Source organism: Microtus pennsylvanicus, chromosome 3 (genome assembly GCF_037038515.1).
Source record: "Microtus pennsylvanicus isolate mMicPen1 chromosome 3, mMicPen1.hap1, whole genome shotgun sequence".
In the NCBI taxonomy this organism is placed as follows: Eukaryota; Metazoa; Chordata; class Mammalia; order Rodentia; family Cricetidae; genus Microtus; species Microtus pennsylvanicus.
In genome coordinates this window covers 47,030,437-47,054,404 of record NC_134581.1, presented here as the reverse complement: position 1 = coordinate 47,054,404, position 23,968 = coordinate 47,030,437, and the positions used below count along the sequence as shown (strand labels likewise).

Below are 23,968 nucleotides of genomic sequence, written 5' to 3'. Positions count from 1 at the left end.
CACTGTCCTCTCTTATTTCCAAGCCATGTCATTACATTTAAAAGGTATAGTTACTGTAACTGCAGGATGTCCCAAAACTACAGGGATTCTCAAAAATTCTACTGTACTGAGGGAAATAATTTACAGAACTAGAAATTAGCAGTCATTGGGGCTGCAGAGATGGTTCTGTGGTTAAGGGCACTTGCTGTTCTTGCAGAGGAACTGGGTTCAGCTCCCAGCCTCCATGTTGCAAGGTTCACAACCACCAGAAACTCTAGCTCCAGAGGACCCAGCACCCTCTTCTGGCCTCGCAGGCATTACACAGACTATGAAGCATACATTGCTGCACAAAAATAAGTTCTATCAAATATTCTTAGGAATTATAAAGAAATTAATTTCATTGAATGTTAGTGCTTATAACTGATAAAGGTAGATGGATATGCCCTTTAATATCCTGCCATTCATGACAAGGTGTGACATAGTATCAAATATTCCAAACATGTGGCTATTGAAGAAAGAGGTATAGACTGAGAGTTATTGTGAGGACAAAGGGAACATTCTGGGTTCTCAGGCATGAAGACAAACTTGTGATGAGTGCAACAAGATTGAAGGGTTCTTCAATAGGCTAGTCCCCAACATGGCAGCCTTCAATATGGTGTCTCCTAGTATATTGGCCTAATAAGCAAGAAGATCTTGAAATCTGAAGGGCAGTTGTAGGGTAAAAAGAGTCAGTAAAAATATGCCCTGGCCCTGAAACCAGAGACAAGGAAATACACCCTGTCCTTAACCAAATCAGGCATTAAAATCTAACTAGTCTTTGAGAATGGAAACCAACCCCAGAACATACAAACCAACCAGTCCCAGAGCACGACATCTAACCAGTCCCTGAGCACAAAATCCAGCCAGTCTCTGAGCTTGTCACAAGCTCAGGAATTAAGATCCTATCAATTCCCATCCTGAAACTCTTCACCCTGGAAAGTTCTGTCCCTAAGAAACCCTATATAAGCCCTGTACATGTTCAGTTAGGGACTGTTCTTTTTCCAGCCCAGCAGAAGCAGCCACTCTCCTGGATTCCTCTCTCTCAATAAATAAATCTCCAGTGAGGTTTGTTGTAACGACTTTCTTTCACTGTAGTGGAGCAGGGCAGAGATGTAACAACTCTCACTGGGTGGAGTAGAACTGCTACATTTCAGCGGGGGAAACTCCCTAGGCAGAGCAGAGACCTAACAACTTTCACCAGACCAGAGCAGAGCTCTAACATTTTGACCAGAGAAACTTTCCCTTGGAACAGAGTAGTTACACTCTGGGGGGGAGCTGAGCAGAGTAACATTTCTCTGCAGCAGAACTGTAACAACCTCCCTGGGGAAACCCTCCCCCGCTGGAGATGATTATTACACTTGCATTAGGGTAAACCTCTGGAGCAAGGACTACAACACTTTGCTGGAGAAATGCCCCCTCTCTGGAACAGAGCTGTAACACTTACACTGGAAAACTTTTCAGAGCTTTAGGTATTATTATTATTATTATTATTATTATTATTTTGGCTTCCAACTGTCAGCATACCTTTCCCTTTCAAGTTTTAGGTGACCCTTGACTTCTGACTGCCGGGATACCTTTCCCTTCAGAGCCATAATACTTTCAGCAGTGAACTGGCTCACCTGGTAAAAGCACTTGCTAGATGAGTTTGACAACCTGAGTTCCATTCCTAGCACCCACAAAAGTTGTCCTCTGACATATAATATATATATGCAGGGCATTTACACACACACACACACACCATTAAATTAAAAATAAATAAAACTTTGAAGTATTCCAGGAAAATTAATAGTGTCATAAACCCAAATAGAATTTACTGTATATTTTTCTTAAAAATAAAATCTAATAAAACCAGGATCTGGAGAGGTGGGGCTCAACAGTCAAGAGCATGTAGTGCCCTTGCAGAGGGTTAAAGTTCAGTTTCCAGCACCCTCGGCAGGCAGTTCACATTTGCCTGTAACTCCAGCTCCCAAAGCTCTAATCCATCTGGCTTCTGCAGCCACCTGCACTCCTGTGTACAAATCCACACACAGACACATATACATAATTTTGAAAAGAAAATAAATCTTAACAAAACCAAACATTCATTTAAAAAAAGCCCAAACCCAGTACTTTGCCTGCAATCTTCCACCCTGGGTAGATTTTTTCCCCAAATGACTTTATATGTAAAGGCAATAGGAAACACAAATTTATGAAATGTGCCTTCTTAAATAGCACCACTCTGCCCAGCATTTCTCCAAGAAGAACTTGTGATATGGTTTATACTTTCTAACATTCCCCTAGGAAGTGTGCCTCGCTAAGTGAACAAGGTCAGTTCAAATCCAAGCACCGCTGTTCCCGCTACACTGGAAATCCACATACTGTTACCAAATGCCACACCTTCCCTGCGGAGATGGATCAGAGCTCCCTGTCACCCAGCGCGCTCATTCTGCTTCCTAATGTTCTTAGCTTCTAATGAGCATTGAGTGCAGCTATTAACCTCAAGGGTTATGTCTTCCCCATAATGGACAGAAAATGAAATTCAAATCCCCATGCAAACAGTTTTATTCAGTTAGCACAAATTTAAACAAGATAACTCTTCACACTTTTAACTTGGCATAGGGAATAAGGTCTGACATGCCATTTAACCTCTGGGCACCTTAATTTCTATTAGGCCTGTTTAATACTGAATTACTGTATAAAATGTTGGGCAGCTTAATAATCTAATGAATCTACGAAATGAGCACATTAAAAAAAAATCTAAACTTGTAAGTGAAAGCTGAAACTCAACACAAAGAAGATGGAAAAGACTGATAATAAACATTTAACAGTTACTTACATTTTAACACAAATTATCTAAAAATTTGAAGCTGATATCAGCTTGGTTTGGTTAATCAAGTCTTAACCAAGCGTGATGGCTAGTTTTTATTGGTAGCTTGACACAACCTAAGATTGCTGGGGGAGGAGAAAGCCCCAGTAAGAAGTTGTCTTGATCAAGCTGGCCCGGGGACGTTTCTGTGGGGGATTTTTCCTGATTGTGTGAATTGAGGTCTGAAGACCCGCCTTGGGTGTGGGCAGCACCATTCCCTAGCCAGAGGGTCTGGAGCTGTGTATGAGCAGCCAAGCCAGTGAGTGAGCGCGCATGTGTGTAGTTCTTTCTGCTCTTGACTGTGATGTGACTGGGTGCTTCAAGCCTTTGCTATTGTGACTTTCCTGATAGGATGGACTGGGTCTTGGGATTAAAATCCCTTTCTCCCCTAAGTTGTCAAGGTGCTTCGGCGAGTTCACAGAAATGGAGGTAGGGTACCAAGACATGACATTTTTGCATGACTTTTGTACAATGTAAAAGACAACAACAAAACATTTGTTCAGAAGGACATGACACTGTCCCTCTTGAAACTCCTGGGTGACTCAACACCTATCTCCTTAGGTGACCAGAAATCAATTAAAAGAAGGGCAGAAGAGCAATCCTGTTGTCACACTGCCTTTAAAATCTCAGTGTCAGTTCCCTGTAGAGATAAAGGATGAGAAACAGTATATGAAAATCAGGGCTGGCAAGAAGGCTCAGTGAGAAATGGCACTTGTTGTCAGGCCTGATGACCTGGCTTCAATCTCCAGAACTTACATGGTATAAAGAAGGAACCAACCCCTGCAAGTTGTCTCTGACCTTCATATACCTGCCTTGGCACACACATATAAAAAATAAATAATAAAACATGTAATATATTTTTAATCTGAAAGTAATAAATCTGGGTAGAATTTAATTACAAACAATAATTAAAAGATAAGTGACTATTAAAAATATCAATATTGGTTAATAATTGAAGTATTATGTTGTATATGAATGAATATGATAAGGAAAATTGATAAAGGTAATAGCTAACCAGGTATAGCCAACATTTTAAGGATAGATGTATTCTAGGTGCCATGGTTTCTTTACAAGGAGTTGCCTTCTATAGATCAGGAAAAATAATTATCTATTAAGGTATGAAGAAATAATGAATAAAATGATAAAGAAGGAAATCACTTGGCTGGGAATGTACCTCAGTTGGTAGGTCATTTGCCTACCACACATAAAGCCCTGGGTTTAATCTGTAGCCCTGAATAAACCAGATGTGGTAGAACATGCCAGTAATCCTAGTTCTCAGGGGGTGAAGGCAGGAGGATCAAGGCCATCCTTATCTATATAGCAAATTTGAGTCCAGCCTGGGCTACATGAGACCCTGTCTCATAACAATGACAATGCTGACCATAAATACTACTACTGACTACATAAAGACCAGGGACTATGGAGGTTTATAAAACAAAAACAATCATGCTTCAAATTGTTATTCTCATAGTTTCTTCTCTTAATCTTAATAGTTTTTTTTTAATTTATTTATTTATTAAAGATTTCTGTCTCTTCCCCGCCACCGGCTCCCATTTCCCTCCCCCTCCCCCAATTAAGTCTCCCCCCAGCCCGAAAAGCAATCAGGGTTCCCTGTCCTGTGGGAAGTCCAAGGAACCCCCACCTCCATCCAGGTCTAGTAAGTTGAGCATCCAAACTGCCTAGGCTCCCACAAAGCCAGTGCGTGCAGTAGGATCAGAAACCCATTGCCATTGTTCTTGAGTTCTCAGTAGTCCTCCTTGTCCGCTATGTTCAGAGAGTCCGGTTTTATCCCAGGCTTTTCCAGACCCAGGCCAGCTGGCCTTGGTGAGTTTCCGATAGAACATCCCCATTGTCTCAGTGTGTGGGTGCACCCCTCGCGGTCCTGAGTTCCATGCTCATGCTCTTAATAGTTAAAAAAGATTTGCATAAAATTCTATTTCCAAATCACTTTTTATCACAACTGCATTAAGCTAGAATTTAAACACCATAAGGTTCACCTATTCAAAATCCACAGTACCACTGGAATGGCATGATGGCTGATGGGAACAGATTTCTGTCCACAGTGATGGAAATCTAAGTTTGGATTATGGTGAAGGGCGGACCACCTGAAAAACTCTCAAGGATACTGATACTGTCTCACTTTATTCTTACAGCTGCTTTAAGAGTTCAGGCTGCAGAGAAAGAAGGCATCTCTATCAAGGAACACAGAGGGGGAATCCAGGGAGAAAAAGTCAGCTGCAGAGGAGGAGCTAGGGCGGCACATGTGGTAAGAGCCGGAAGGCTGAGGCAGAGTTCAACTTGAGCCTAGGCTACTTAGGGAGTTCTAATCCAGTCTGTGCAAGAAAAAAAGGGAACTGAAACTACACAGGGCCTATTTTAAATTGATGGCTGTTAATCCACATAATAGTAGCTAATGGATTACAGAACAGCAAGAGGGGAAAGGTGCTAATTACTCAGGGCTTCTTGAGACAGCAAAGTGGAGGGGTTGTGGCTGAAATAGCTAGAGGGAATGGAGAGGAGAGGAAGGGAAGGGAGTAGATGCATTTTAGAGGAAGAAGAGAAATGATCCATTTATGGATTTGTGTGGTTCTAGAGACAGTGGAAATGTTGGAGGATGTATCAGAGTAAATAAATGCAATGCAAATATTAAAGAATATTTACCACTTTAATGATAAACTTACAGAACCGAAGTTCCAGCGTAGTACAGGAGGTAGGAAGGAAAAAAGGGCCGAGCAGCCTCCCTGCATGCCCATTTATTGGCAGGCATTCGCCCGAGGCAAACCCCGCCCCCTAAAGGGGCTGTCTTAACCCTACAGGAGGAAGCCTTGAAACAAAGGCAATGTCTGATAATTTAGCATTTCTTCTCACCTGGACCACTGAGCTGTGTCACCAATAAAGTACTGTAGAAGTGACGGGGTGTGGCTACGTCATGTCTAGACTAACATGGCAGCTTTAGCCCCTTTAGTTGAACTACCCTGAGATAAGCTAGCTGCTGAGACTCAATGACAGTCAAGCAGTTAATGTGAGGTTCCTGCTGAGAACTGAGATCAACAGCCAGGTAGCTTGACTTTCTAGGGCATCTTCTAGCTAGTCAGCCTTGACCGGAGTCCCCATCCACAACCATGTGGCTTGACCACCTACAGAATCTTCTAGCTAGCCAGCTTTGATGGAGGTCCCCGCCCACAGCTAGGTGGCTTGGCCACTTATAGCATCCTTCAGCTAGTCAGTCAGTCATGCAGCACTTAAGTCCTGGATGGGATCTTGATTATAGATCCCAACCAGAAGCTCTGTTCCTGTGCCGTGGGATAAAAAGGCACATGATAGGTGACTGATGTACTCTGGCTAAGCTTTTCAGCAGTCTGACCTGAGAGTTTCTCATTTATGATTTCAGTGCCGTGGAAGCTGTCTGCTCAGCTTATTATTATTATTATTAATTATTATTATTATTATTTTGATGCTATGATTCCATTAAGATGTCAGCATGTCAGTTGCTTTGTTCATTGCAGTGACAAAACACTTAACCAGAACCACTTTAAGAAGGTGCATTTTCATTGCAATTCTAAATCACATCGAGTTGACAGTGAGCATCAACTATCATAGCTGGTTAACTGGTTAGTTAGTAAAGTGTGTCATCTGTATAAAGGACAGTGAAAGAGAATCCAGCTCCCTGCCTTGAAGTGTCCCCAAGAGCTTAACACATGAAAGAAAAAGGGAAATGGTGGTTCTCCTACAGGTACTACCTCAAGAGGGCAGGTTGAGTTCACACATGATTTAAACACTTTTACTAAAAAAATTAAAATGTATCAATTAAGTAATTTGTATATATGTAGACATATTTTTGCTTGTCTATATATGGACCATGAGCATGCAGTGCCTGTGGAGGCCAGAAGAGTGTGTTAGATCCACAGGAACTGGAGTTATAGGGAGCTATGAGTTGCCTGATAATGTGCATAACAGCATAACAAGTTACAGGAAGACTAGCATAAACCCTTATATCAAAGCTGGGCAAAGCAACCTATTAGGAGAAGAGGGGTCCAAAGAGCAGGCAGAGTCAGAGACAATCCCACCCCCACTCTTAGGCATACCCAAGATGTAGCTCAGACCCACACAGGCTCTGTGATTGTTGCATCAGTCTCCGGGAGCCCCTGGGAGCCCTTGATAGTTGATTCTTTGGGCTGTGTTCTCATGGTGTCCTTGACCCCTCTGGCTCTACCAATCCTTCCTTCCCTTCTTTTGCAGGGCTCCCTGAAGCTCTGCCTAATGTTTGGCTGTGTATCTCTGTGTCCTGTACCAAGTGTTCTTAGCTGCTAAGTCATCTCTCCAGCTCTGGGATTTAAGTTCAAATAGCATCTCAAGTGGAAAATTCCAGAAAGCTCAGTGTTTCTGTGGAGCATAAGGGACCAGGATACAAAATTAGACAAAACCATGCTTTGTTGGTACTCATTGCTCTTTATTTCAAAACCGAGTAGACACACAGAGTGTGTGAGCTATAACTCGAATTTTCTTGTTACAGCCTCAGAGGCAGAAGGAAAACATTCATCAAGATCTTCATGTATTCTCTAAATATTGACCAGATTACAACAAAAAGTATCTGAACAGACAATGTGGGACCTGCCAGGTCTATGGAAGAGCTCAATGGGGTTCTAGAAATTCATTTCTATTTGCTTGGGATTCTACTACACTCTCTATATATTCTACTATACACTGTGGAAAGCAGATTCATGGGTCGCCACATAATTTTAGAACACAAGGGAATATTCAACAAAAGGATTTGCTGATATGACCAGTGAGAGAGACATTCATAGTCTGAGATAGCAGCTTCATCTTGTTTTTGCTGTTTAATTATCTTTTCATTTGGACCCAGAGAAAATGGGTTAATTATATACTTACTCTGATGTCTATCAAAGGAGCACAGTATATCATGTGGGTCATAATATTTTAATTATCTTCCACTGAACTAGATAATAAGGTGAATGATGGCCAGTTAAAGGTTGAGGTGGACAGCAGCATCTCAGGTCCTCCTGGATGTCTGTTTTGCTTTCCTGTAATCTGAAGGCCAGATATCTCCATTGACAGTCACTAAATTAATCACACACATTGTTTATCCTGCCTGCCTATTCCAGGAACATAAAGCAAGAAGTTTTGGAATTACTGAAAGTAAACAACCTTGATCTAGGAGACTCAAGCAAGGTGAAAAGTCAACTGTGCCTTATGCATTATAATTAATTTCATCTCTGCCTAGGCCAACTTAATAAAATAATTCCTAGACAAGCTGATGTCTTCTCAGTGACACCCCCCCCCTTCAGTAAGTAATGAGATCAGACACTGGGTCATGGGCACAACCTCTTCAGTCCCTAGTTCAGGCACCAATCAGAGAATGTGGTGAATTTGTCAGAAACATCAGACATCTGTGGTATAGGAGTTCCTTCTATCCATGTTCAGCTTTTGTTGGTTAATGAATAAAGAAACTTCCCTGGCCTGTTGATAGGGCAGAATTTAGGTAGGTGGGAAACACGGAACTGAATTCTGGGAGGAAGAAAGCAGAGTCGAAGAGAGACACCATGAAGCCACCAGAGACAGAAGCTGGGAATTTTACCTGATAAGCCATTGCCACGTGGTGATACACAGATTAATGGAGATGGGTTAAACTAATATTAGAATTAGCCAAAAAGAACTTAGAGCTAATGGGCCAAGCAGTGTTTAACGAATACAATTTCTGTGTGGTTATATTTTGGGGCTAAGCTGGCCAGGCGGCCAGGACGAACAAGCAGGCCTTCTTTGCAACATATTTGTTCCTCACCCTTGTCATTCTCAAGTATGGATGCACTTTCTAATATGACTTGAAGCTCAGCCATAGTCTCTTTAAGAACCAATATTTTAAGGAATCCTAAGCAGTCTTTAATATGATTATTATTTAGAAATTACTTGAATCCTTTGGACCTTCTCTACATCTGGCCCTAAAACCTCACCCTGAGCCCTAAAGTCTGACCCTCAATGCCTGGCCCTTAACATCTGGGCCCCCAACACCTGACCCTGAACATCTGGCTCCTGTCTTTGGATCTTGCAAAAGCTGCAACTTAAGAACTTTGAAGACACAGGTCTTTGTCACACCATGTAGAAGCAGCCAGGTTAAGAACTCCAGGGAGTCAGGCTTAATTAATACAACGACAAACACAATGTCCATTGATTTTTCTGACTGGTCAAACATTTCAGTAACATGCATATCGAGGCATTTAGATGCCTGCTTCTTGTTTAACAGGTCACAATGGTTATCAATAAATAGTTACCATTTGTCGAGTCCCTACTAACTGTGGGCACCTCTTCCTCTTATTCCCTTGCTTGCCTGTTGCTCTGTTCTTAATACTTTATCTGTAGGATTTCAGTCAGTAGGCAAATGCAGAAACTGAGGGTTGGTATGATTAACAAATTGTACTACTGAAGTGAACACAGAACAGTAAACCCCATATTAAAGCTTGGCCTGACTGCTGTCTCGAGAGATATTCGGAAGGAACGCTGCAGACCAACTGTGGTCTGGCATGAGGTACACATCCGATCTGAGCATTTCTCTCTTTCTGTACTGCTTTTCTCATGTTTTCACGAGAATTTAACCTTGGATGACTGATTGAAACAGAGGCATGGATGAGGGGGGCACACCTCTAGTTGTGTTCCTGAGGGTTTCCCCAGAGAATACTGAGGAAGTAGGCAAGACCAACCCTGAACGTGGGGAAGAAAGGCAGCTAACTCTGCTTTCCTCTGCTTCCTGAAGTCATGATGTGATTACTCTGCTCGATCACGCTTGCCCGCCATAATGGCCAGAATCCTCTGGAATATGAGTCACGATAAATCATCCCTCCCTCAGGTTATTTAATTTAAGTCCAGTGTTCTTTTCAGGACAAGAGTCTTCTGATACCTGGCTCCACTCAACAAATATTACATCTGCATCAATTATATCACATTGCATATTGAATTTGAAAGGTGGTTTATGCCAGCCATGAATACAAAATGTATTGCCTCAAACAGGCTGAACAAAGATGGGAATAGAGTAGTTTTATCTTTTAATGAGAGGCTGGTGAGTCCCTGGAGTAAGGGCAAAATGCTGCTCCCCAAAGCATCCCCGTCCTTAGGTTCTTGCCAGTTCTGTTGTGTTGACCTGAACTCCATCTGAGCTGCTCAAGAGTCATACTCGAACACTTTGGCCACAAGGCACATTATGTAAGAACAACACAGCCTGTCTAGGTCAGTGGCTTGAAACAGTGCTCCGCAGTCAATTAATTTGAACAATGTTTTATGAGGCAAAGAGGCAGAATAACAACATGCAAAGAGCCTGCCTGGGGACTGTCCTTAAGAGCACACCTTCAATTCTTGAGTTGCTCTTAGTCCTAAGCTTTTGCTATTAATTATTACTCAAGAACTGTAAGAAAGAGATGGAGATGTTTCTTGAAGACACTTATTAGGTTAAAATGGGAAAAGGGGAGAGAGAGATCCAGATTGTCACTTGTCCATAACAATCTCCACTGTAACTGAGCCCTGACCCTTGGAAATTCTGGGGACTCTTTCAATCTTTGTATGGTAACTGAAATAGTCTCCTTTCATTAGCACCATTCTTGAGAGCTTGCAAGACTTATTAAAGACTCATTTTAGGGCTAGGGAAAGGCTTCTACCTCTGTAGCTCTTCCAAAGGACTTGAGTTCAGTTCCCAGGATACGAGAGGCAGCTCTCAGCTACTTGTAACCATGGCTGCTGGGGATCTGATGCCCTCTTTTGCCATTCGAGGGCATCCCTCACATGCATGTAGCGCGCACGCACACACGCACACACACGCGCGCGCACACACACACGTAGTTATTTTTTATTTACAGCAACCCTAAACCTGTTATTACCAAGCATTTCCTAGAAAAGAAGCTAATGTTTAGAGAGTTTGTGTGTTAATTGCTCAAACTCACACAATAGTAAGTGATGGAGCTTTCTGCACCTTCTGCCTCAACTCTCAAATCTTTCGTTGCCTCACAGTTTGTAATCCCAAAGTGCTCAGCTGCAATGGTGAGGGACTCTGACTTTGTCCTTAGGGGTCTTGTTCAAGGTTGTTCTATTTACAACATCCCTCACACAAATGCATACACTAGTTTCTACTAAGGACTTCTGAATACAAGGAGACAAATACAATAGTGATACAGCATAAAGCCTTGTCATTTAACAGAAGATGCACCATCCAAGTTATTCCCTATATTATTACATATGCATGCCTTCCTGAAAACACTAACAAATGTAAAATGCCAACAACTACTGACTTATATATACTCTAAGTGGATAGATTATATGATAGGTGAGATATTTCTATTTTTGGAAAGTCAAATGAACAAAAATTCTTGCTCAGACAATTCTTATTTCCAATGTCTATGAAAACCATAAATTGTTGATTGATTGATCTTGGGTTACTTTTTGATGATAGAATCAACAAAATTTTAGGTTACTGCTTTTATATTGAGTGTGAAATTATGAACCTATAAGTAATAAGCTTCTGAACAAAGCTAAATAAATTTTTTGTAGCATTTATAATTTAACTGTTTCAAAGATATTAAAAAGTTTTATATTTTTAGATATATATTATATTTACTTGTCTAAAACTGATCATTATTTAGTTTTATTGAGACAGGGTCTTACGACCCAGCTTTGTCTGCCCTGGAACTCACTATGTAGACCAGGCTGGCCTTGAACTCACAAAAATCTCTCTGCTTCTGACTCCCAAATATTGGAATTAAAGGCATGGGTCACTACATCTGGATTTGTACTCTTTTTGAAAAAAGATAATTGTTCTAATTTGCTTTGTGTTGCTCTTGTAAAACACTGACAAAAAGCAACTTAGGGGAGGAAATGATTTATTTGGCTTTCACTTGCACCTAACAGTCCATCACTGAGGGTCTTGGAAGCAGAAACTGGAGGAACACTACTTGCTGGCTCATTCACAGACTCATATCCAGCTAGTTTTCTCAGATAGCCCAGAACTACTGGCTATATAAAAATGTGTCTCCCAGAGTGGACTAGGTCCTTCTACTTCAATTTGTGATTGAGACAATCCTACACAGACATGCCCACAGGTCAATCTGATGTAGGTAATTCCCCATCAGAGGCTTCTTCTCTCAGCTGACTGTAGGGTTTGCCAAGTTGATAAATGAAGGGTATGTAAAAGGTTAATAACCAAACATATATCAGTAAGTCTCTATACTAGCAAACGTGGGGACACACTGGTAGTATCACCTTGAAATGGATCTAAATCATCAATTCATATGGAGTCTGGTGGGGGAGCCATTTTGTCCCACTACCTGATCCTTTGAGCCAATGTGATCCTCTGGTTGTACAGGTAAGAACAGGTAACCAAAATTATGAACATGTCTCCAAGACCATAGATGGGCAAGGCCTTCCTTCACGGCTATTTCTATTGCCCCATTGAATTAAGATGGCCTTAGGTAGTTACTGTAATCTCCATGGTTTATTATAGAGCATAAACTACTACTGTGTTAGAGGAAGTCTCATCTGAGAGTGTAACACTGGAAGCCTCTTGCATGGCTGTATGAGAAGACTAGTAGGGTGAAAAGCCCAGCCATGAGGACAGTGACAGTGGAGAATGAGTTTTGGTCATGAAGGAATCAGTGCTGACCTTACTCGATTAGCTTGGGTCACTAGATGAATGCTGTGCCAAGAGCTACAGGAAGGATGGATGGAGAAGGAGCGAGTTTGGACAGAAGGGTCTGAGAATTCTACTGCGGACTCTAACATTTTAGATGTCCAAAGCAGGGCTGAAGAGTGCAAGGAACAGACCGTGGAGGCAGAGGATGCCTGGGTAGTCTTAGGTGCTTGGTAGACTGCTGGCTGCTGTCTTATTCTTATGAGTGCTTTCAGACCACAGACAGTCAAGTCAAAGTGTTGTAAAGTGTTTAACTGGAGGAAGGAGAGATGAGAGGACCAGCTGGGTCAGTCACATGTTAACAAAGAAAGACCTCATGCATCCATGCCTGTGAACAATGCCGGGATAATTTTAAAGATTAGATTAAGCTCTCTGGTTGTGGATAGCAGATCTTGATTTCCCAGAAAACCAAATTATAAAGCATGATGCATCTCACTTGTTTATCTTGAGTATTCTTTTTGATGTCATCACATTATGTTTTGGCAAAGCTGAAAAGCAGAGGTTCCAGGAGCATGGACTCTGAGCTGGTCCTACTGCATCAGCCAGTCTTAGAAAATTGGTTAAATACCTTCCTAAGTTGTACATCTGAATAAGACAATCTCTCGGCATTCCTCTTAGCCAAGTCTCTTGTGTGCCCCCCTGGGCCCTGTAACTCTCCCCATCAGTCTGTAAATTTACCTCTTGCTAGGCACTAACTTTTCTTTGCTCAAATCTATCTCTGTTGACTTCATTTCTCTTTTGTCCTTTACTTCAAGGTTTTTTGTTCCTATTTCTTATGCACTTCTTTATGAAGGAAATGTTCCTTACTGACAGCTCCTTGAAAGCTGTGGTGTGTTTACCTCAAGTCTGTTTCAGGAGAGCCATCCCCAGATCTCCATTGCTATTGCTCTGTCCTTGCCGTATGGCAGTCGTCTGCCCAGAGCAGTGCTTGCAACTCTGCTTCATAGTCTTGCTCAAGAAAGGGCTGAAGCTATTACCCTTTTGTCCTGCCTCACCTGGAATAGGGTGGAAACCACTTGGTGTCCCCTGGCTCACTGTACACTTGTTGACTATATCTCAAGAAGGTTTCTACTAGGTTTTGTGTTCAAGCATGGTTGCTTGGTTGATGGTTTCATCACAGCCTTTATGTGTGGAAGGATGCTCAAACAACCTGTATAGACATAGTCAACCTAAGGTTGTTTTCCTCTGACTCCCCATTGTTTGATTTGTACTTGCTGAGGTAGAGCTCTTGGTGAAAAGTCTTCCTATTGACTCTGTGTGAGTGCTGGCCATACTTTAACCACATCTGTCTAGAGGTGCTACTTCCAAGTCTATAGAGACAAATAGCAGGAACAGTACTGTTCTCCCATCCTCAGGTGTGACTCACTTTGGGGAAAATTTTCACAGAAAATTTCTGTCCCTGTATGTCTCTATAGGTAGAACACATGCTAGGACATTGCTGTCTGGTGAAAAAATGTGTTCCTTCAGGACTTTTATTGCGACCATTTCATTATCTTCTACCATTTCATAATATGCTTTAAAACTTAGCTAAATACAATAATCTATATTTTACTTTACATTTATTCTAGGCAATGGACTTACCCTCTAGAGCATATTTCATGTCGAGAGCAAAGAGAGACCACATGATTTCTGCACTTATCTTTCCCATGTTTAGTTCTTGGGGAAACCTAAAACAGAAGACATCATATTAGTGTATCAAAAGTAATAACATCCCTGAGAATCCACATGCCTCATTTCACTCATAACCGCAGTTGTCATTACAGCTCATACGCACATGTATGTTTTCATTATTCAGTTTCGTTCTGCTGACTTTAATAAGTGAGGGTGTATAAGTGGCAGAGGAAAGAGTGGTCAAATAGACGTTCCTGGGATGTCTATGTGATGTGGATAATTATATATAATTTATTTTCATTGTTTGAATTGGAACTTAAGTAAGAGAATATCAGGTTATAGTATCTGAACAAAAAGGGCAAAAATAAAACTAAAAATTAATATCTCTCATATACATCACTTCATGCAATCCTAATGAAAAGCTGAATTCAATAGATTTTAAAGATTTATTTTTGCTTTTAATTGTGTATCTGTGTGTATCTACATGTGCATGTGTACATGTGTGTGCAGGTGCCCACAGAGGCCAGAGGAGGATGCTAGCCTCCCTGGAGCTGGAGTTACAATAGTTATGATCCCAGTGAGGATGTTGGGAATCAAAGTTTGGTCTTCTGCAAGAGCAGCAAGAGCTTCTAATCACAGAGCATCTCTCCAGCACCCACCATAGCCAACTTTACAATACACACAAGGAAATAAGATTGCTATCAAAAAGGTTTATTGTGAAAGTGCAAAGTTAGTTCAATATTCTCAAACTGAACAATGTAATTTACCAACCAATGGACAGAACGGAAAAAAATTTGATGGTTATTGCACCAAATGTAGGAAGCATAGGACCAACTCTAACATCCATCCACATATAGTAAACAATTTCTGAAAACTAAAATTGAAGTGAATTTTATTCACCATGTAAAAAAATCTATAAAAACATATTACTTGCTGGACAGAATGATACAATTCTATAATCTTGGCACTCAAGCACAGAGACGGAAGGAATGTGAGTTGGAGACCAGCCTGAGCTAAAATCAAGTTCAAGGCAAATCTGATCTAAAGAAAAAGATGGAATCTCAAGAAACCAAACAACAAAACCTGTGGACCTCATGCTTAATGGTCCACAGTAAGGTCATAATCTGAGCAATGATGTTTATTCTCAGTTTTCCTGGTAAGTATCACTGAAGTTCTGAAGTTCTGCAAAAGAAGGAGGAGAAAGAAGAGGCATAGAGACTGGAAGGGAGGAGAGAAGGTTGGATTTGTAAATACCATGACACCCTGCATAAGGAATGCTCAATGTGCTACCAACAAGCTACGTGGCCACTTGATGAGGTGGCATGAGCCATGGAAGACTGCAAGTCCGGAGCAGCCTGGGCTAATACAGTAAGAACCTGTCTTAAAACTAAGAACAAACAACAGCATCCCTAACAAAACAAAATTTCTACATCAGAAGTGTTCAGTCTATCACTATAAAACGCCACTATAAGAAAGGTCCCACATTATAAAATCATGGATTTGTATATGGTAACAAAAAGCCATTGGCTTGTTGAAATTAGAATATCATCTACAATAGCAACAACAGTGTTAAGTATCTAGGTATAAAATCTAGGAGTCTGTAAATAATATCCATGCAATGAAAACTGCAGACTATTGAGGTCAGAAAACCACAGAAGCGGAGAAGGCCCTGAGCAGCTAGGAGCAAACAGTCTGAGCAGAGTGAACCAGGTTTCCTGAGAGTTTTTTCATCTTGTTTTCCACTCCTGTGAGGACACGGTGTGTAGAAACACAATGACGATTAAGATGGACACATTGCAACCACAATGCAAATTAGAGCTTAGGATACAGAACACCCGAGTTATGACCATTCATAGGTTAGGATACAGAGCACCCTGGTGTGACCATTCGTAGTTTAGGATACAGAGCACCCTGGTTATGACCATTCATAGTTTAGATGGAGGGAGGATGAGCTGTGTCTGCGTGAGAAGGAAAAAGCTATGCATAGCATCTGGAGGCTGCAGTGTTCATAGGACAGACTCCCCAGATGACTTCAAAAAATACTGTCTTTAATCTAGAAGTTTGAATCTGAAAACTTCAAAAGAAAGAATCTAAAACTCAACTGTGACTTCTCAGGGTTTTCACAGTGGTATGCAAACTGTCAAGGCTTAGTTCTAATTTTATTTTTTTTTTAATGGCTTAAGGGAGCTGAGGACACTGTTGGATCTGCAGCCTGGCAAATGCAGTGTAAATGGAACTGTCATTTAAAATAGAGCTGCACTGGAAAAACACAAGCTCCATAATAAGTAACCTGGTAATATCAGTATGAAAAGACACAGTCTGAGTCAGACAGTCCAATTACTTGACGAACAAGTAATTTAAAAAGAAAAAGCAGAAAAAAACCCAACCCAACCCAACCAAACAAAAACAACCAAGGCTGGAGGGAAGGCAAACAAACACACAAAACAAGGCTGGGAAGAAGGCTCAGTTGTTAAGAACCAGCACTGTTCTTGAGGAGGACCAGAGTTCAGCTCCCAGAACTTGCTTCAGGTGGCTCATAACCAGCTGTACCTCCAGCTCCAGGGAATGTAACACCCTCTTCAGGCTTCTGTGGGTACCGCACACACATGTGCACCCCCCATAATTAAAGCTAAAGTATACTTAAAGAAAAAAAAATCACAAAAATCTAACAATACAGGAAAAAAGATATAGCATACTCTATCAACATTCTAAGACATTTAAATTAAAATGATGCTGAAATACATTATTTCAGACTAGAAGCTGTAACAATTTGTTAGTGTGTCATAGCTGCTCCCTGTTACTCTCAAGGGCTTTGCTTCTTACACAGGGCAGACACCTGAGCTGCCACACTGCTCCCTTCTCTGGACTCCTGCCTGCTGGCTCCATCACCCTCACATTACCCGACACAATGGAATAATAAGCAGATATTAATGAGGAAAGACAGAACCGCTGGTGGTAATTCCACGGTTTCTTCTTGACACAGGCTTGAAGTTTCTAGCTTTGTTTTATGGTATTACATTTAGGCTTCAGAACTACTGAGAATAACACCTCTCTTTCTCAATTTTTGTCCAGAATTACAAAAATATTTCTTTTGGATTTGGAACGTGCTACACCCAAATATGACAACCTGCTATATCAAATATTTTTTCCAAATGTGTGTGTGCCTGCATGCATATGCAAGTGTGTGCATGCTCTGTGTGCGAGTGTTGTTGAGGCCAAAAGGGGTGTCAAATCTCCTGGATCCAGAGTTCCAGGCACTTGCGAACTATCAGGAATGGGTGCTGAGAATGGAACCCGGGTTCTCTAGAAGAGCTATCATCTCTTCCTTCCTTGCATTGACTATTTTAAGAGAAAAGCAGTTTGGGAAATGTCAGAGGTAAGAAGGACTTCCTCTGGTCTGGGAATCGGTTGGAAGACCCTCATGTGACCGGTGAGAGGGGCCATCCCTATACTCAGAGAGAAGGGACATTTATTTCTTGGGAGACACATAAGCCAAGAAGAAGACTTGCTGTCCCTTTCGGGCAACTATGCTCTCACGTTCCTGCTACTGCTCAACAATGGCATTCCTCCATGACTCTGCTCATTGCTACCGCAAAGACATCCAGGTCTAACCACTGCACTGTCCCTCCCAACCACTTCTTCCATGTACTATAACAAGAAGTTCTATAACTACATTTCTATAGTTTACTCTTGTCAACCTGTTCTCTTGCAGAGACCCCAGAGGAGAACTCAGAAGAGCAGAAGAAAGCAACACATCCTTCCTATGCTTCTCCTGTTAGCATCTCTCTACCACAAATTATTACCCCACGACTATACATGAAAATTCCTGGAACACTTGGGGAAACCTTAAGAGTAAAAGTATATGTAGCCTGTGATAAATGCAAGCTTATAGTTTCCAAAAGTAATTTTGCTGCTTTTTCCTATCTTGGAAAGAAAAGGAAGAAAAATATGTAATTATAAGAAAAATAAAACAGATGGAAAATGTAAGCCATTCTTTCTGAGAGGAGCCGTCCTCTTCTCTCACAGCTTTTGTCAATGGCTCTGTTCTCTTGGAAAAAGTTTTAAGTTTCAATTTTTTGTACTAAATATTTGTTTTTATTATTTTTTGTCTTTGTTGTCTCTATGTGAATAGGTACCCATGAGTGCAGTGCTCCATAGGGCCAGAAGAGGCCATTAAGTTGCCTAGAGCTGGAGTTGCCGACAGTTTTGAACCTCCAGATGAGGATGCTGGGACTCTAACTTAGGTCCTTTAGAAGAGCAGCAAGTACCCTTAACCACTGAGCCATCTCTCCAGCCTCAGTCTCAAATTCTTCAGAGGTCAGAAAACAATCACAAGCCCATGATACTTCTTTTTGTATTGTTTCCTTTATGGAATTGGGGAATATCTTGCTTTGGCTCCAAATTTTATAATGCTAAATTTACCCTGCATTTACAGAACTGAGGAATGATATTTAAAGGCAGAACTTCTTCTTTCAACATGCTCTGTGGTTGAATATTTCTGTCTTTAGTTTGGGATAGTGATCGGATCTATACATTTTCAGTTTAACACATTTCTGGCTTTCCTTTATCAAATAATAGCCGTCAAATCCTGTCGCTAAATCTCAGCATGACCCAAAAGGCAGAGATTTGAGTTTTCCTCTGAAGCTTAACTAATTTATCCAGTAGAGTAATGACTGGTCTCTTTAAGTCCATTGCCTCATCTGCCAAACAGGGTTGATAACAACTGTGTAACATATGAGCTTCTCGAGGGCCATTGTGAGGGTTAAGTGAGGTTTTATACCAATGTATTGTAGGCTTACTCGTTCATCATGAGCAGTCAACAAGCATTTGCTGCTATTGGGAGTAAAACCCTAGCCAGAAATGAGACATAAAGAAAAATATTATTATCTATTGATTTTTAATGGGAAAAATAATTATCGCAGAAAGTGAATTGAAGTTATTTTTATATTTGCTTGGTTGTCTTCAAGAAAAATATGATAGTAAAATTAATGGCAAGAAAGTAAATAGCAGAGGAAATTTTCCTGTACTCAGGAGTAAACAGATTTTAAGACTTCCGAACTCTCAGATGGCATACCAACCGTTCATACGCTAATTAGAAACAGTCCCCAAACCTTAAACAGAAACAGGACTGGAGGAAAGAGTGTTAGCATTAATAGTGGCTTGAATCAAGCTATTATCACTATCTACATCAGGTTAGCCTGTTGGCAGGTCTGTGAATGACTGTTTTAACGGATACGGGAAGACCTAGTCCAGAATGGGAAGTGTCATTCCATGGATTGGGGTCCTGAGCTGTTTATTAACTATACAGATATCAAGTTGAGCACCAATGAGCAAGTAAGTGAATAGACACACGTTCATTTCTCTCTGCTCTTGGCTGGGGATGGTGTGACCAACCTTTGAAGTCCAGCCACTCTCAAGGGCTAGAACTTGAAACTGTAAGGGAAAATACACCCCTCTCTTCACTCAGCTGCTTACTGCCGGGGCATCTTATCAAAGCCACTGAAATGAAACCAGAACACTAACCTTACTATGTAGAAGCTATTATGCACATATTTAAAACTTAAATCTTACATGGTACATCAAATATTCATATACATATTTAAGTGTCTCTTCTTAGCTTAACCTGAAGATTCTTATATACAGATTAAATTCTCTCATGTTAAAGACACTTCTGCATTTTCAGTGAAGCATTTTCAGTTTAACTTAATTGATAATTTATAGTAGGGCTGTTTAATGAAGGAAGCAATTCATTCCCCCATTAGAGTCTGCCTCCTCTTTTTAATTTGTAGCAATTAATACAGAACATAAATGTTTTAAACCGCGAGTCTTCTGAGACATAACAATTTAACAAACCAATTTATTATTTCAAAAATGTCTTAGTCGAATCAGGAAAACATAATCTGCCAAATTTGATAATTTGGACTCATTAGTCATAGCAGACGAAATTAGAACCCATTAAGTTTGGAGTTCTACTGTGAGGTACAAAGCAGGCCTGAAGAAAACTGTGTTCTTTAAGAAGGAGCAGGCCAGGCCGGGTGGTGGTGGCGCATGCCTTTAATTCCAGCACTCGGGAGGCAGAGGCAGGCAGATCTCTGTGAATTAGAGGCCAGCCTGGTCTACAAGAGCTAGTTCCAGGACAGAAACCAAAGCTACGGAGAAACCTTGTCTTGAAAATCAAAAAAAAAAAAAAAAAAAAAAAAAAAAAAAAAAAAAAGGAGCAGGCCATGCTCTGTGCAACTGGCAGTCACACGTGTGAGCTGACGTTTTAGCATCAGCTGGCATCTGACAGACATGTAGTTTTCTCCATAATGTAGTAGAAGGGAACAAAGATAACACTTAACCAGAATCAAAGACACAGTGACCTATAAGAACCATATACAATGTACGGCCTTAACTTACATCCTGACTGAAACAAACCATACCTGCCCCACAAGAAGGACATTGTATAAGACAATCAGGAACAGCTGACTGCAGGATGGGGTTTCTGAAAGACTTGGGTGTTGATGCCACTGTCCTGGCTGGGGTGCGCTACTTTGGTGGGATCAAAACTACCACAACTTCTCAAGGTGGGTACTGACATACAGAAGAATGAAATCGCTTGATGTCTGAGATTAGCTGAAGGTGATTCCGCTAGAAAACAAAAACTCAAGAGCATATGAGCAAAAAAAAAAAAAGTAACAAAATTTAATGATTATTAAATTGAAGTGATAGAGGCATGTTCGCTTGTGTGGTTATCTGTTCTTTTTAATATCACGACCCTGTTCATAATGATTTTTAATGTAAAACGTAATGTCACAAAGCCACATGTAAACACAGAAGCCAGAAGCTTTAACACATTGAACACTGGTCTCAAAACAGAACAACATGTCAGTCCTGCTTACGCTCAGGCTTTCCCACCAGAGCAAATGGAAACTTTTAGAACACATGACTTAAAAGGAATATACTGGGTTATTCCTCACTCTGAAAAAAATTAAAGGAACATACTGTGTGCGTGCGTGCACGCGCGCGCACACACACACACAGTGACTGTTTTAAAATTGACTCATTTCTGACATTGGGTACTCTCTACTACACAATCTTAATGCAGAACAAAACTAAATTATATCTTCACTCTGGCATGTGTGTGTGTGTGTTTTGCTTGCCTTTTATTGCTCAGATAAAATACCATGGCCAAAAGCAATATAGGGAGGACAGGGTTTACTGGGCTGAAATGTCAGCATCATAGTTCATCACTGAGGGAAGCTGAGGCAGCAACTCAAGCAGAGGCCATGGAGGAATGCTGTTCCCTACCTTCTTTTCCTGGGTGTCTCAGCCTGCTTTTTTATACAGCGGAGGAGCACCTGCTCAGGGTGGCACACCCACAGTGGTCTGGGTGTTCCCACAATAATAAGTAATCAATAAAACGCCCTGCAGACTTGCCTATAGGCCAACCCAGTGGAGGCATTTTCTCAATTGAGGGTCCCTCTTCCTTGATGACTCTAGCTTGTTTCAAATTAACAACAATAACAACAACAACAACAACAGCGCAGCAGCAGCAGCAGCAGCAGCAGCAACAACAACAAAACCTAACTGGCCAGGAGCTAAATGGCTGGCTCACATTGCAAGCTGAGATGAGGGCTAGTTGTGGATTATGAGCCTGGCATTCTAACAGAGGAGAATTAAGAAGCCAATTCTTGACAGTAGGAAATTTTCAGAATCTTCTGGCATTAGAAAGAAACAAGATGAGAACAAGGGTAAGGTCTAGAGAACAAAGAGGAAACAGTGTATAGGGAAAGCAGGCACTCTAGCTATTACACATAAAAGATCAGGTTACTTTGTTCAGAAATAGGAGGAATCTGAGGCATGAGAGAGATGAATTATTAATAGATGGCAAGATCCTTTTGTTGAAGACATCACATACTTTAGTTGCAGAACACAGAGAAATAAATCTTGAACTGACCAGGAAACTCCTCCTGCTGACTAGTTTTCCGACTGCTGAAAGGGCTGCTGTGTAAGCTACTGGGGGAGAAAAAAAAACACATCGATGGATATATCCAACAGTGCACTGATGTGAGATGTCCTTCTGTATATGTGTTGCTTTGATTGGCTAATCAAGTTGCTTTGGCCTACGGCAGGGCAGAATATAGCCAGGCTGAAAGAGAGATATATATATAGAGAGAGTAGGTGGAGTCAGGGGATGCCATGTAGCTTCTGAAGGAGGACACCAGAACTTTACCAGTAGGCCACAGCCTCGTGGTGATACACAGATTAATAGAAATGGGTTAATTTAAAATGTAAGAGCTAGCTAGGGACATTCCCGAGTCATTGGCTAAACAGTGTTGTAATTAATATAGTTTTGTATGATTATTTGGTTCTGGGCAGCCGGAAAACACATGTGCAGTCTCTGTCTACTCTGCAACCTGCAGACTACAACACCCATCTTCCAGGCAAGATGTGCCACACGGTGCAACCGTGGCAAGGCTCTCCTGATTGGATTTGAGGCCTGCTCCCACAATGGGGATTTCGTGCCTGGTATTACAGACATGGTTAGTACCCTAGGGGAGAGCCTACTGTTATTTTTCTACATGGTCACGTTGCCAAATGCCTTCTAAATGTTTGTGTTTATATCCATAGGCTTGTGCTGTCCCCAACCTTGGTCAGAAAAGTTTCTTGCTGAAGGGGTGGTGGTTACTCCAAGTGCTGAGGATGCCACTGTAAGAGCTTAGCTGGAGATGAACCTCTATACCAATCACAAGCCCCAAGGCTAAGGGATCATGGGAAAGAGGCCAGAAGGGTGGTAAGAGCCAGAGGATGCGAAGAGACACCTTGAAACACCATCTGTTGACATGCATGACTGTGGCACACAAGAACTCACAGCAACAATGACTACCTGCACAGGCCTGCATGACTGTGGCACACAAGAACTCACAGCAACAATGACTACCTGCACAGGCCTGCATGACTGTGGCACACAAGAACTCACAGCAACAATGACTACCTGCACAGGCCTGCATGACTGTGGCACACAAGAACTCACAGCAACAATGACTACCTGCACAGGCCTGCATGACTGTGGCACACAAGAACTCACAGCAACAATGACTACCTGCACAGGCCTGCATGACTGTGGCACACAAGAACTCACAGCAACAATGACTACCTGCACAGGCCTGCATGACTGTGGCACACAAGAACTCACAGCAACAATGACTACCTGCACAGGCCTGCATGACTGTGGCACACAAGAACTCACAGCAACAATGACTACCTGCACAGGCCTGCATGACTGTGGCACACAAGAACTCACAGCAACAATGACTACCTGCACAGGCCTGCATGACTGTGGCACACAAGAACTCACAGCAACAATGACTACCTGCACAGGCCTGCATGACTGTGGCACACAAGAACTCACAGCAACAATGACTACCTGCACAGGCCTGCATGACTGTGGCACACAAGAACTCACAGCAACAATGACTACCTGCACAGGCCTGCATGACTGTGGCACACAAGAACTCACAGCAACAATGACTACCTGCACAGGCCTGCATGACTGTGGCACACAAGAACTCACAGCAACAATGACTACCTGCACAGGCCTGCATGACTGTGGCACACAAGAACTCACAGCAACAATGACTACCTGCACAGGCCTGCATGACTGTGGCACACAAGAACTCACAGCAACAATGACTACCTGCACAGGCCTGCATGACTGTGGCACACAAGAACTCACAGCAACAATGACTACCTGCACAGGCCTGCATGACTGTGGCACACAAGAACTCACAGCAACAATGACTACCTGCACAGGCCTGCATGACTGTGGC

General features: G+C 41.7%; 1 protein-coding gene across 6 annotated transcripts in view; it reads right to left on the bottom strand.

Moving 5' to 3' along the window:
* Unc13c (unc-13 homolog C) overlaps positions 1 to 23,968 on the bottom strand; it is a 453,039-nt gene that overhangs the window by 136,611 nt on the left and 292,460 nt on the right. For all 6 annotated transcript variants that reach the window (XM_075965264.1, XM_075965261.1, XM_075965265.1 and 3 more), the window contains one exon: positions 14,127 to 14,212. In XM_075965264.1, the coding sequence (XP_075821379.1) occupies positions 14,127 to 14,212 (86 nt within the window). The remainder of the gene's footprint in view (positions 1 to 14,126; positions 14,213 to 23,968) is intronic.